General features: G+C 40.8%; 1 protein-coding gene across 1 annotated transcript in view; it reads left to right on the top strand.

Moving 5' to 3' along the window:
* Positions 1 to 11497, top strand: part of LOC121511398 (multiple epidermal growth factor-like domains protein 11) — a 181855-nt gene extending 170358 nt beyond the window's left edge. Inside the window, exons 19-24 of the mRNA XM_041790064.1 lie at positions 1004 to 1237; positions 1812 to 1966; positions 4339 to 4408; positions 4814 to 4867; positions 9665 to 9883; positions 11292 to 11497. Coding sequence (XP_041645998.1) covers positions 1004 to 1237; positions 1812 to 1966; positions 4339 to 4408; positions 4814 to 4867; positions 9665 to 9883; positions 11292 to 11497 — 938 coding nt within the window. The remainder of the gene's footprint in view (positions 1 to 1003; positions 1238 to 1811; positions 1967 to 4338; positions 4409 to 4813; positions 4868 to 9664; positions 9884 to 11291) is intronic.
* Positions 11498 to 14032: the final 2535 nt, after the last annotated feature.

Below are 14032 nucleotides of genomic sequence, written 5' to 3'. Positions count from 1 at the left end.
TAAGTAAGGATGGAGTTAAAAAAAGATGGGTGTAGGTTTGTGAAGCTATCATTAGCTTTCAATAAAAGGAGCTGCAATGGATCATGGGATATGTAGTGCCTTCCCTGTTGGAGAAAAATAAGCCCCCAGTCTTAAACTTACTTCATTTTCCTTTTTTATGCCAAATCAAATGTTTTTTTCATCATGAGTATTCTTAACAGTTTTGACTCATTCCAGTGATTGTGGTGTTTTTGGTGCCAGAGCTGACCATATTCTGAGGATAGAGTGAGACCAACGAGAGAGAGATCAGAAAGTGTTGATTTATTTACTGTATGAATCTGTAATTCAGGCTCAGTGTGACATACAGTGCTTAACAAATGAATTAGACCACCTTAACCCTAACCAAAGTAAGGTTTATGCCACAGCTGCCCTAAATTAACAGCATTGGTAATTACCAAAATCATTTTTATGTTTCTGCAATGGTTAATACACCAATATGTAGAAGCTCTTTAACCCAAATGATATTTTTAATGCTAAAATAGAATTATTATTGTTATCCATGAATTTTCAAATTTACTGATTTACAAAAAAAACTTTAAAAAAAAGTAAAGCACATTAATATTTCTTGATCAATATGTCAAATTATAGTTATTTACTGTCATTCCTGAACAGAAAAAATAGTTTTAGTGGTTGAATGTTATGCTTAATTAATTTCTGACTTCTCAGAGAAGCCCAGTGAGCCGGCTCAAATTTGGGTAGAAAAAGGTGAGTTCAGTTTGAAATTCCTCATTCCTGTTCAAAATGGTAAAACGTAGAGAGCTGACTGAAAATGACAGAGTCCGCATTAAAGCACTTCATGATGCTGGATGGTCTCTGAGACAAATATGACAGGTGGTCTAACAAATTTGTTAAGCGCTGTATATTTATAACAACTATAAAAATAGAATGAAAAAAAGATGCCATTAAAATGCACAACAATATTTTGGAAAATAAAGACCCAACACTTCTTGTTTCCCCTCCTCAGCGGCTCTGATGATGGAGGAGTTGAACCCGTACACGAAGATCAGCCCGGCTCTCGCCTCAGAGCGCCAGTCGGCCGGCGCCGTGCTGGGGATCATCTTTCTGCTGCTGCTCATCATGGTCATGCTTGGGCTCGTCGTCTGGTTCCGCTACAGACAGAGAGAAAAAGGCCACCATGTTCCCAACGTCACCTACACCCCCGCCCTGCACATCAACTCCACCGACTACTCCCTCTCTGGTGAGATGAACCCACTGCATCTGTGTTAGTTAACGCCTTTTATCTTCTAGGTCCTTTTTTAACACATCTGGGATGTTTAGACATCCCTGAACATCCCTGCAGTAGACTTTAGATCAGGACCAAGACTCCAGGTCCCCCCTACTGGAGCCCAAGTTTCTCCACTCTGAGCCCATCTGCCAAAATGAACACTGATGACAAGGGAGCAGAGGAAGTTCAGCTCTTCATTTTTACAATCAAAAAACAAGAGTTCAAACCAAATAAAGCTAAAAAATCTCAAATCTGAATCAGAGGGAGAATTTAAGGACATTTTTGCACAAAGTATGACCTAATTTTTACCTTTTTTTTTTGCCAAAAACACTCATTGTTTATTCCCCTTTCTATCTCTTTCTATCTAATATTAAGCTTTGGATTCCAGCTGTGATCAGCTCTGTGTGAGTTTATGCAGTATGAAAAGTGAATGAATGATTTTTCCAGCTGGAGATCTCTGATTCTAACCTGGGTCAGCTGTTCTGTTTTATTATAATGATGTATGGGGGGGGTTATATTCTACACCGTGCTGATGTTGGTGTGACAGCAGGGCTGCAGTGCACTGGCCTGCTCTCCTCTGCAGACTCCTCTCCCAGTAACAGCTCTGTAGGACGCTGCTTCTCCAACCCCAGCTACCGCACCCTGGGGCCCTGCACCTACGCCACACACTACGCCAAGCCGCACAAGAGAAGCTCCAACAAGGTGCGTTGAAGGACTGTCTTACTCTAACTTACAGGAAAACTCCCACAGCCTATTGCTTTGAGCTGCAGGATGCTGACAAGTTTTCTTAAAGCCATTTTAAAATGAGATAAGATAAGAAGAGGCTTTATTGATCTGCAGAAGGAAAATCCTGCTGTTTAAGCAGCATGGAGGCAGAAACACACTCAGATAAGGGAAGACTAAAGGAAATAATAGTGGAGTGTTAAAGTAGAAAGATGATAGCAGTAGAAAAAGGAAACAAAAAGTACGAAGACAGGAAGTTTCAGTGTCCACTGGATTTTGTCCTTCAGGAATGAAGGGAAGTTTCTCAGCCCTGATTCCAAATAAGTTGGGACATCGAGTGTTTTACTCAAACAATAAAATAAAAACCAGAATGTGATGTTTTTCAAAACATTAAAAACCCAATATTTGATTTAAAGAAACCCCTTAAATAGAACCGGTCTGACAAAATGAAGCAGGCTGAACGCTGGTTTCCGTGTTTCTCACTGGTGAATCCATCTTACAAAGCTCCTTTCTGAACCGTTTGAACCCAGTTAGAAAGTGACAGGACTAATCAGTGATGACGGGGAGTACTTTCGGGCGCAGCAGAGTCGTGACGTAAGCAAGCAGCAACAAGAGGCCAGTGCAGTTATGGAGGAAGAGATTAGTGTGGATGCTGCTAAAACGCCAGTTTTATCAGAACTTGATAACATTTCTTCATTAAAAGAACAAAGAACAGCAGTGAGTTGTTTTCTTTTCAAAACCACGAAAGTCGTGTACTGACATGTCTACAGTCGCCATGGTTCACGTTATGCAGTTCTCTGTGAAGTTTACTCCTCAGTAGCGGCTACGTCACATGCTTTCTTGCTCTGATTGACAGACAGAACGTTCATTTAATCACCCTCAGAGTTTTATTTCAAAGCCTCTGCCCTTTCCATAACGCTGTCTATGAGAGGTTTACCTGGCATGCCAGGTTAAAGAAATTCAACAACAGATGAGAAACAAAGTCACTGACATCTATCAGTCTGAAAGGGTTACAGAGACATTTCTGAGGCTTTGGGACTCCAGACAACCACAATGAGAGCCATTATCCACAAATGGAGAAAACTGTGAACAGTGATGAACCTTCCCAGGAGTGGCCGGCCTACCAACGTGACTCTAAGAGAACATGGACTACTCATCCAGGAGGTCCCGGAAGAACCCAGAACATCCAAAGACCTGCAGGCCTCAAAAATATGATTTTCTTCTCATAAATGTATGGATTGCAAACTCCCAAATTTTCATATTTTATTCTTGTAAATGCATGACTTTTAGAACTCACATTTTTCTCTCGTAATTTTCTGAATTTGAAACTGTAAAAAAATGTTTTTTTTTATTCACAGCTTCTCAAGCTGCAAAATTTGCACATTATAGTAATTTTACAACATTTAATTTTTTTTTTATTTTTACAATTTCTTTCTGAAAATTTTAATTTGTTAAACTCTGTTTTTTTTCTCTTTGAAATTTACTTCTTAATCCCCAAATTTAGACTTTTTAAATGAGCAAACATCATTACACTCCAAAATTTTGATATTTTTATGTATAAAAGAGGAACTTTCAAATTCCAAATTCATTCTTATAAATGTATGACTCAGAACTACAAATTACATATTTTTGTAAATTCATAACTTCTTAAACTCCAAAACATCAAGTAATAATCAATGAAGTCTTTTTGAATTTGTTTTCCCATTTTTAAATTTCTTTTTTTTTAATGTATTTTTTCTTTTAAATGTACCATTTTTCAACTCCAAAATAGAGTTGTTGTTTTTTTTTTGTCAGAAATAATAATTTAAAACTCTGATTTGTTTTTTTCTCTGAAATTTAAAGCTTCTTAATCCACATGATTTTCACCTTTTTAAAGAGTTTTACTATTTTTACACTCCAAAAATGTGATTCTTTTTTTTCCTCATAGATGTCTGATTTTTTTAACTAGTAAATTTAAGACTTTTAAACTCCAAAAATGTTTCAGTTAAGGTCAGAGTTCATGATCCAACAATCAGAAAGAGACTGGGCAACAATGGCATCATGGGAGAGTTCCAACAACACAAAGGCTCATCTCACATTTGACTAAAAACATCCTGATGATCCCTGAGACTAACTGGAGAGAACCGAGGAAGAACATGAAAAGTCCATAAAGATGGATCCTGTTGAGTGATTGGACTCTAGCCTTTCTGTTAGGCATCACGAACCACTGCACCAACATGCAGCCATACCGGGTTTTTAGTCTTTTCTAAATCATCACATCCTGGTTCAATTTACATTACGCACTACATCCCAAATCTATAGGAAGAAGTGCAGCATTTTTCCTCTCTGATGTGTTTTAATCTGTTTTATAGATGAAGACGAAGAAGCGGCACAGGAACAGTGCTCCAGAGTGGGGGGCCTACTGTAACCTCAGTGATCTGGGTCAGTATCAATATTCCCCTGCTTGAAATGTTTATTTCTGCACAGCAGGTTACACTGAACTCCAAGGATACCGGCTCATAGAAACAGACTCAGGATGAAAATTTGTGCCAGCCGATGCTGGTCACTCCCAAATAAGCACAGCTGCAGATTTTTAAGAGTTTAATTTTAATATTCTATTGTTGCATAATAAATTTAGAAAATTCACTTTTAGAACTGATGTCTTGTTGTGCAGACACAGCTGACAAATTAAGATCTACAATTAGATCAGCATCATGATGTAGTTATTTCAGCATCTTTGAGTCTTTTTAAAGAAGGAAGAAGAAGAAAAGCAGGAAGAAGATGACTTTATTGTTCATTCCTGATATTCAGTTGTTAAATATCCCTATTTCTCTCTGTCTTTTACAGGCGTTTACTGCTTTGACCGCCGGTTCAGTTACCACATGGAGCCACGCTACAGAGGTACAGTGTGTCGACAGCTGAGCGACCTCTGACCCTGCAACCAATCCTCCTGCTCGAACTTTTCCTGCAGCAAATCACTGCCTGGCTTTTACTTCATGTTGCATTTCCCTGTGATGATGATCCTCCTTTAACTGAAGCCGTAATGAAGTGTATTAAGCGTGCACTCTTTATGTACAGCAGGGGTTAATACCATGGGTTATTTGGCTGTCTACTGTAAAAACGTTCCTTTTTATTAGCTCATTTCTTCCCTCAGTATGTGTGGGATACATAAAGGAAGTGTCTGTGTGAATTTAAGAACAAGAATGCACAGTGGGTTATTCTTTGCTGCTGTCATGCAGCACATCCATGTTTCCCTGCAGAAATGTAAGATACATTATTTGGACAAAAGTATCTGGCCACCTGACCACTCCACCAACAGGGACTGTAATGCCGCTGTATTCAGATCCATGTACTTTAATATGGAGTTGTCCCCCTTTTGCAGCTCCAACAGCCTAAACTCTTCTTAGAAGGCTTTGCTCAAGAATCTGGAGAGTTTCTGTGGGAATGTGTGTCCATTCATTCTGCAGAGCATTTATGAGGTCAGGCTCTGATGTTGGACCAGAAGGCCAGGCTCACAATCTCTGTTCCAGTTCATCCTAAAGGCGCTGGATGGAGTTGAGGTCAGGACTCTGAACTCATCAAACCATGTCTTTCTAGTCCTCCTTTGGTCTCTGGGCCACAGTCACGCTGGGATAGAAAAGGACTTTCCCCAAACTGTTGCCACACGGTTGGAAGCATAGCGTTGTCCAGGATGTCTTGGTCTGCTGGAGCATTAAGATTGGCCTTCACTGGAGATAAGGGGTCTAACCCAGACCCTGAAAAACACCATTATCCCTCCTCCACCAAACTTCACAGTCAGACAGCCAACGTTCTCCCAGCATCCTCCAAACCCAGACTCATGATTGGTCACTCCACAGAACATGTTTCCACTGCACCGCAGTCCAGTGTCAGTGTGCTTTACGCCACTCCATCTGACCCATGGCGTTGGACTTGGTGATGTGAGTCTTGCATGCAGCTGTTGCCATGGAAACCCATCATGAAGCTCCTGCTGCAGTTTTAGTGTTTACATTAATGCCAGTGGAAGTTCAGGACTCTTCAGCTGTGGAATCAGCAGAGACTTTTACCCATGATCCTTAGCAGTCGTTGACCCATTCTTTGATTTAACATGATATTCTGCTTCATGGCTAAGTTGCTGTTGTTCCTAAAACCTTCCACTTTCCAATAATTTCACTACAGTTGACTGTGGAATATCCAGCAGGGATGAAATTTCTCCAACTGTCTTCTTACAAAGGTGTCATCATTACAGAACCATGCTGGAAGTCTCTGAGCTCTTCAGAACGACCCGTTTAGGATCACAGATGTCTGAGACTGCAGGGCTAGGTGAGGACTTTATACACCTGTGGGTCTGATTGAACACCTGAGTTCAATAATTACCAGGTGTGGCCAAATACTTTTGTCCATAAGGTGTATTTTACAGACTACACTTATCCTGACTTAATGCCCGGTGCCAAACACTGAAGTTAGTGGGTGATTCGTGGACTATCAGGTAATCCTAATCCCGTGTCAATCATGCTTTAGTCCTACCCCTACATCGTGGTTCATGTCTAGGGTTAGGGTGTAAGGGGTGGGGGTCGTTGGGGATTTTCTGATACTGGTCTTAAACTGATATTTTTAAATCTGGTGCCAAAGCAATGCTTGAATATAAGCTTTTAATGTATAATATTGGGTTTTTGATGATATGATATGCATTGGAGTGGACAGAAATGTCCATAAACACATATTTAATATAGCTTTAATGGCATGTCTGAACCTGAATGCTGTTCTCTTCCTTGTTTGTTTGAAATAATTTCACCTGATTGGATCTTTTCATTGATGGATGTTGGTACTGATTGGATGTTATTGCTCCCAGATGTGTTTGTGTCTCTGCAGGATGAGCCCGTCTCCTCTCCTCTGTGTGTCTCCCCTCTCGGTGGGGGGTCGTCCTCCTGCTCTGACCCCATAATTCCCTGAAACACACCTGGAAAATCTCTCCCCTACATAACTGAATGATCTTTGTTTCCCTGCAACATGATGTTGATTTCCCAGACTGTCTTTTATTTGAACCCTTCAAAGGTTCTGTATGCTTCTGTTACTGTGCAGCTTAACCTTTGTTGTCCAACCATGCAATGACTTCTCTAACGTGTTTCTTTAAGAAAAGGCTGTTCATATCCTGATTTTTAATTTATAACTCAACAAATTTAGATTATATTTTTACATGCCATTAGAGAGGAAGATCCTGCTGCTCCAGTGTTCATTAGAGCAGGGGTTCTCAACCTTTTCAGCCTGTGACCCCCGAAATAAAGGTGTCAGAGACTGGGGACCCCCACTGTACCTGAAGGCGGATGAACACAGCCATGAACATTCTAGGACAGTCATGTGGAGACAAGGCTGTCCATAAGGGGATAAGGGGGTATAAGGGGGAAAGCTTTCTGGGGCCCATTTAGGTCAGCAAAATCATGGTAAATTGTGAAGTTAAATTGCGATATCTATATTTTATATTTAACCTGAAAAAATAACCATTCTTATCACAGAGACTAATATCTTTTTTTGATCATTTGTGTAGTAAGAAGCCTTCTTAAAAATGTAAATCTCTTTTGTTAAAAAAGAATTAAAATTGTTAAAAAATAGCTATGATAGGTTTAAAATGGTGGAAAAGGTGGCGAAATGGGATTTTAAAAGTAGCAGAAATGGGTTAGAAGAGGCAAAAACTAGATAAAAATGGCAAAGAAATGGCAAAAATGGGCATCAATAGTGGTAAAAGGGAGTTACAAAGTGGCTGGAATGGCTTTAAATGGGAAAAAATGGAGGAAATTTAGTGAAATTGGATGAAAAATTCATATAAACTAGCAAAAAAGGGTTAACTGAGAAAGAAAAAAATAGGCAGAAATTGGTTAAACTAGCAAAAATTTGTATATCAGTTAGTGAAATGTAGTTAAAATGGGATAAAAATTGATATAAAAAGTGGTAAAAAGGGGTTAATAGTAGCAATAATGGGTCAACAGAGACAACATTAAGCTTAAGTGGCAAGAATTGGTTTAGAAGTGACAAAACAGGCAGAAAAAAGTGGTGGAAAAAGTTTCTACGGGCAAAAATAAGTGTTAAATGGAAAAAATGTGTTTGAATTGGTGGGAAAAAAACTGAAAAGAAGGGGTTAAAATTTGACACAATTGCTGTAAAGCGGCAACAGCGTTATTCCAAAAACATTCTTATTTTTTTCTTTTTTAGGGGAATCTGGAGACCCCCTCTCAGTATCCCTTTTGTTAAAAATAAAAAAAAAATTAAAATGGGTTAAGACAGCTAAAATGGGTTAATAATGGCAAAGAAAATGGTGGAAAAGGTGGTGAAATTGGATTTTAGCAGCAGAAATGGGTTAGAAGTGGCAAAAATTAGATAAAAATGGCAAAAAAATAGAAAAACAGGCAAAAATGGGTTACAGTGGTATAAATAGTGGTAAAAGGGAGTTAAAAGTGACTGAGAGGCTTAAATTTGTAAAAATGGGTGGAAATTTGGTGAAATCGGATGAAAAATTGATATAAACCAGAAAGAGAAAGAGAAAATAGATATTGGCAGAAATCGGTTAAACTGGCAAAAATGGAATTATTAGTGAAATGTGGGTAAATTGGGACAAAATGGGGCATAAAAAGTGGTTTGTATTGGCAATAATGGATCAACAGAGGCAACATTAGGGTTAAGTGGCATGAATCAGTTTAGAAGTGGAAAAACAAGCAGGAAATGCGCAAAAATAGTGTTCAATATTGGTGGGGAAAAAAATAAGGAAAATGGGTTCAAATTTGACAGAATTGATATAAAGTGACAACAGTGTAATTCAAAAAACATTCTTAGTTTTTTTAGGTCATTTGGAGACCCCTTCTCAGTGCCTCGCGACCCCCAAGGGGGTCCTGACCCCAAGGTTGAGAACCACTGCATTAGAGCACCAAGTACGGTTGATGAAAATAGTCCCAAACCAACCTCTATCTCCTCTTGTTTGAACGACACTGTTTTAAAGCTTTAGTTAGAGTAAGATAGCCTTTTCTAGAATCTGCCTCCATGTTTCTGCACTGTTTGGAAAGCTTGACATCCACAGCAGCCTCAGTGTCACAGACAGAGCAGGGCAATTTTAAAACTTATCCAGAGTCCACAGAAATGTAATCTACAGTGCTGAAATCTCAGAAATCTCAGTCCTGAGACCCTAAAGAGCAGTCCTGCTCATCACCCAGACATGAATCTGGTCGCCATGGTTACACATGAGATAACCAGAAAGTCTGAGTCTTCATTTCTGTGGAATACTTGATGCAAGATAGAAAAATGTTCTGTTATTGTAGAAAAGCAGCTGGGTTCTGAGGAGCTTTGTTTGCAGAAGCATCTCTAAAAGCTCTCTGGCTATCAGAGTCTAGTTGGAGTTGAAGGCTGCGTTCTGTTGGGTTTAGTGGTTTTGATCAGCAGCAGTCGGCCTTTTTCTCAGTGAGCAGCGACAGCGAGCAGCTTCTTCTCTGTTTCCATCATTACTGCAGAGTTCAACGCCAGTTCAGCTCCTTGTTACACCAACAGTTCAAACACACCCCACAGGGAACGCTAACACTCCTCAATCATAGCAGTGGTTCACAACAGTAAGCGCTTATTTATTTGTTGCCCAGTAACTACGCCGGTTTAACTGTGTTCGGGGTGTTACCTAAGACACGTGGCGTTATTCCTCGGCGTTATTCCTTTGGTCTCTTTCAGACTACATGAAGGGCTCGTTGTCCAGCACCTGCTCCCTGAACAGCGAGAACCCGTACGCCACCATCAATGACCCCCCCGGTCTCTGCAAACACTCGGAGAGCAGCTACGTGGAGATGAAGTCGCCGGCTCGCCACGATCATATGACACACTGCTGCTCTGCCGCCATCATCACCACGACCACCACGACCACAGCGCCCGCCAAGAACGTCTACGACATGGGTACAAAAATACCTTTAGAAACACCACCGTTTCTTCTGACTTTTAGGCCTGGTCCACATGGTGGCAGGAATAAACCGTAGGTTTTACTCCTGACCTCACCTGTAGGACACACACTACATCTTCAAAACCAACAACATTTCTCTACCATGAACGTTTGTTGTCCCTGAACTGAGCCATGACTTGTTCGATTTGTTGTGTGCAATCATACAACCAGTCTAGTCCCGCTGAAGACGTCCCAGACCCCCTCTGTGTGCAGGCTCAGCTATCAGATAGTATGAAGGATTTCCACTGGAAGGCTTAAATCAGGTTAAAATCCATGTTAATGTATCATAACCAGGGCCAACCACAGCAGGGGCCAAAATCTGAATTTAGGTCTAACCTGAGGGCCTAACAGGGTCAAGATTTCACCAAAAAACTGTCAACCCTGTTTTCTCAGGTAATGAATTATAGGGGAAATTAAACAGTGATGATAAAGGATTTTAAGATTTCAAAAAAAAAAAAAAGTCAAAATGATTTAATATCACAGCATCAATATTACTGTGTGTCCATGTTAAATAAATGCTAAATAAATAAATAAATGAGTTTAAAGGCTCAAAATCTGAGATAAAAGGTCAATTTTATAAGTCCTGAAGGTCAAAATACAAAATTAAAAGTCAAAATAAGGTTTTTAAAAGGCAAACACAGAGATAGAGAGTTAAAAGGTCAATGTAGAAAATAAAATTCTAGATCAGGAGTTTACAAAGTGAAAATGTAGGAATAAAAGTCAAAGTTAGGAGTTTAAAAGGCTAAAATGAAAAATTGTGAACCAAACAGGTCATAATTTGAGAGAAAAGGTCAAAATTATGAATTTAAAATGTCAAAATATGAAATAAAAAGTCAAAATCCTAAATTAAGGTCATAATCTTGGGATGCAAAATGGAAAATATGAAATGAAAACACTAATTTCTTCCCCTCATTCCTGACTATATCTACTCTGTACTTTTTCAGATTTTTTTAACTTAACAAGGATTTTTTTTTTTTTAAATCTTCAAGGTTAAATTTACATTTTTATACTGGAGGAAATCTGCAGACCTCATTCAGGTGAGCCACTTCTAACTAAAACATGAAATGATATTGCGGGCCAGGTAAAACTGCACCATGGGCCGCATTTGGCCTCTGGGCCTTGAGTTTGACACCCCTGATCTAAACAGGGTGTTAGGATGCCCGGCAGAGCCAGTCCAGGGCCAAATCAGGTTAAACAAGTATGTTCCTGATGGTACAGCCTCTGAGACCGTTACAACTGTCTGATCCACTTTTACAACCTCAAACCTTTCTCCCTTCTCGTTCTTTCCTGAGTATTGATTTATTTAAACACCTGATTCAACCAGAACTACCTGACTCTTCCTTCTCCTGTCTTTATTTTTCTCAGAACCAACCATCAGCATCGTGCAGGGAGCGGGGGGCATCGTGGTCCCCGCGTACCCTCAGAATCCATACGACCTGCCCAGGAACAGCCACATCCCGAGTCACTACGACCTGCTGCCCATGCGCCCCAGTCCTTCCCACACCCAGAGCCTCACCATGCAGAGCCACAGCCCCCCCCTGCCTGGGAGCCCCACCAGCTCGCTGCTCTAAGCCCGCCCCCATCAGACCCCCAGCACCAAGACTGGACTCTGGACCGGGACTGCAAACTGAGACAGGCGCAGTTTCATGACCTTTGATAGCAGAGGAGCATTCAGAGGATGAACTCAAGGGCATGTTTGGTTTGAGATCACTTTTACTGAATCTTCTTTTCATGAGTATGTTTGCATTAGAGAGAGAGAGTTTGGAATTTCATTTTTTTTCTTATTTATATCCAAAGAATTGGAGTAGTTTTATTCCCACCGTCAGAGGGAATCTACTCGCACCAATGCTCACATGTCTTTGTTTTTTTTTTAAGCATCCTGGCTCTGGAGACAAAAACCTGAAAATCAGTGACTTTCTCATGTAAATTATTCTGGTCTGGACTTTTTCATGAAGCTGGAGTTACTCTGAGAACCGTCACAGTCGGACTGAGTGGATCTAAAACTCTTGTAGAATACAAAGAAACATTTTAGAAACCTTGTACAGCCTCAACTCTGGAGAAAAACGGTGCTCATCCCGCTTACAAAGGGGCTCAGTGAAGAAATGCACAAACTGCAGTCTGATCAGACTACCTGTACAGGTCGCCTATTTTTACACTTGCTTTCTTATTTCCTGTTTACATGTGAAGATCTGCTCCAGGATCCATATTTCTCTCTGGAAGGTTCTTTTTGTATGTACTGTAGAGAAGTTGTGTATTTACTGTACATTAGTGATTATTATTGTGGTTTTCTTTTGTTGTTTCGAGCTTACTACACATGCATGCCAAAGACAGTTCAAGCTATAATAGTTAGCCAAGAATTTCCTCTTTGCTTCATTTGGTGCAAACTGATCATCTGACTGTCTGAACATGGGAACAACTTCAGTCTCAAACTATAAACTAATCTCAAACTAATATTTCTGCTCATTAAAATCCCAAACCCAAAAATCAGGATGCAAGGAGGGATAGGAAGCAGCAGGAATTCACTCATATTCAGCCTCTTTCTACGCTGTAGCAGATGCCATAAGTTGGTGATGGAAATGTAGTTACATGTCAAACAAGGCAGACCAGAAGCCCTGAGACTGGTCCGCTGGGTAGTACTGGAAGACTAGAGAGGGGTCTGGCAGCAGGACACTGCAGACCACAGTGAAACACCACCGCCGTCAGGACGGAAGCCAGGCGTGCGCTGCAATTTTCTATCACAGTCTTGGTCGAATATCAGCTCACACTGCAATTTTGGCTCAGGCAATATACGCCATCACCACGGTGTAGAGGTCTGCTGCTGAACGCCCCAGTGTAGAGGTCTGCTGCTGAACGCCCCAGTGTAGAGGTCTGCTGCTGAACGCCCCAGTGTAGAGGTCTGCTGCTGAACGCCCCAGTGTAGAGGTCTGCTGCTGAACGCCCCAGTGTAGAGGTCTGCTGCTGAACGTCCAAGTGTAGAGGTCTGCTGCTGAACGCCCCAGTGTAGAGGTCTGCTGCTGAACGTCCAAGTGTAGAGGTCTGCTGCTGAACGCCCCAGTGTAGAGGTCTGCTGCTGAACGTCCAAGTGTAGAGGTCTGCTGCTGAACGCCCCAGTGTAGAGGTCTGCTCGAGGTCTGCAGCCAGATCCTGTTCCACAGGTCGGCTAATTACCTGCTAGTTTATTTCCTTTATTATAGCAGGGACACACCAAATAGACTTTCCTGCTATTGTGATTTCAGACGCTGTCTGACAGCTTATGAAGGAAAAATGCCCTAAAGGTAAGGATTATGCTTGTTGTTTCACTCTCATAGACCAAAGCATCAAACATGTCAGAAATCCATCTGACCAATCAGGAGAGGCTGCTGTGCCCCCCTGTACACAGCACGCCAAATGATGCATGATCAGGCTGAAAGTGATTTGTGTCGTAAACTTTGTGACTGAATTGTCTGACAGCCACGGTGTAATCCCAGCTTTAGCGCTGTTCTTTCATGGAGGATGAATTTTTTTGTGAGCTCACTGTTTAGTCAGCTACAGTGAACATTTGATTATCAAGGTTTTCCAGGTCAGGACTGTAAGTTTTGGTGTAAAAAGCCCAAAGTTTGTAATAAAAACAATAACTTTGTTATTTAGACGTTCCTACCTGACTCATCCTCATCCTGACAGCTCATGCCCCCTGCAGCACTCTTATGAGAACGCTGAGCTTCTACTAGTGATGTTCCAGTACCTTCTATTCCTTGCTGGTACTGATTCCCACACCAGAGCGTTGGATAACTATTCGTTACCAGTGGGAATTATCTGGACCAACTGTGCCATGGAAAATTGTCCCTTTATTTTAGCCCTACGGTGAACTCAGAACAAGGCAAATACAATGGTAGTTTACAGCCTCTAAGCCACAATTATAGTTGTTTTCCTGCTACTTATTGTGACTTTTACAGCTAAATATTAGAAAAACGATGACATAGAGAGCGACATCACAGGCTCTCTGTCTATACTCTCTTCAGGCCGTCTCTAGAATGTTCTGTGGGGCAGATCCACTGAAGAACAGCACGGCTTTTTTGCTTTTTTTTTGTAAAAATAGCAGGAAGGATTATTTACAGAGCACATGCAGA

This window comes from Cheilinus undulatus, linkage group 1 (assembly GCF_018320785.1).
Source record: "Cheilinus undulatus linkage group 1, ASM1832078v1, whole genome shotgun sequence".
NCBI lineage: Eukaryota > Metazoa > Chordata > Actinopteri > Labriformes > Labridae > Cheilinus > Cheilinus undulatus.
The sequence above is the reverse complement of the archived record's forward strand: the minus strand, read 5'-3'. Positions and strand labels throughout refer to the sequence as shown.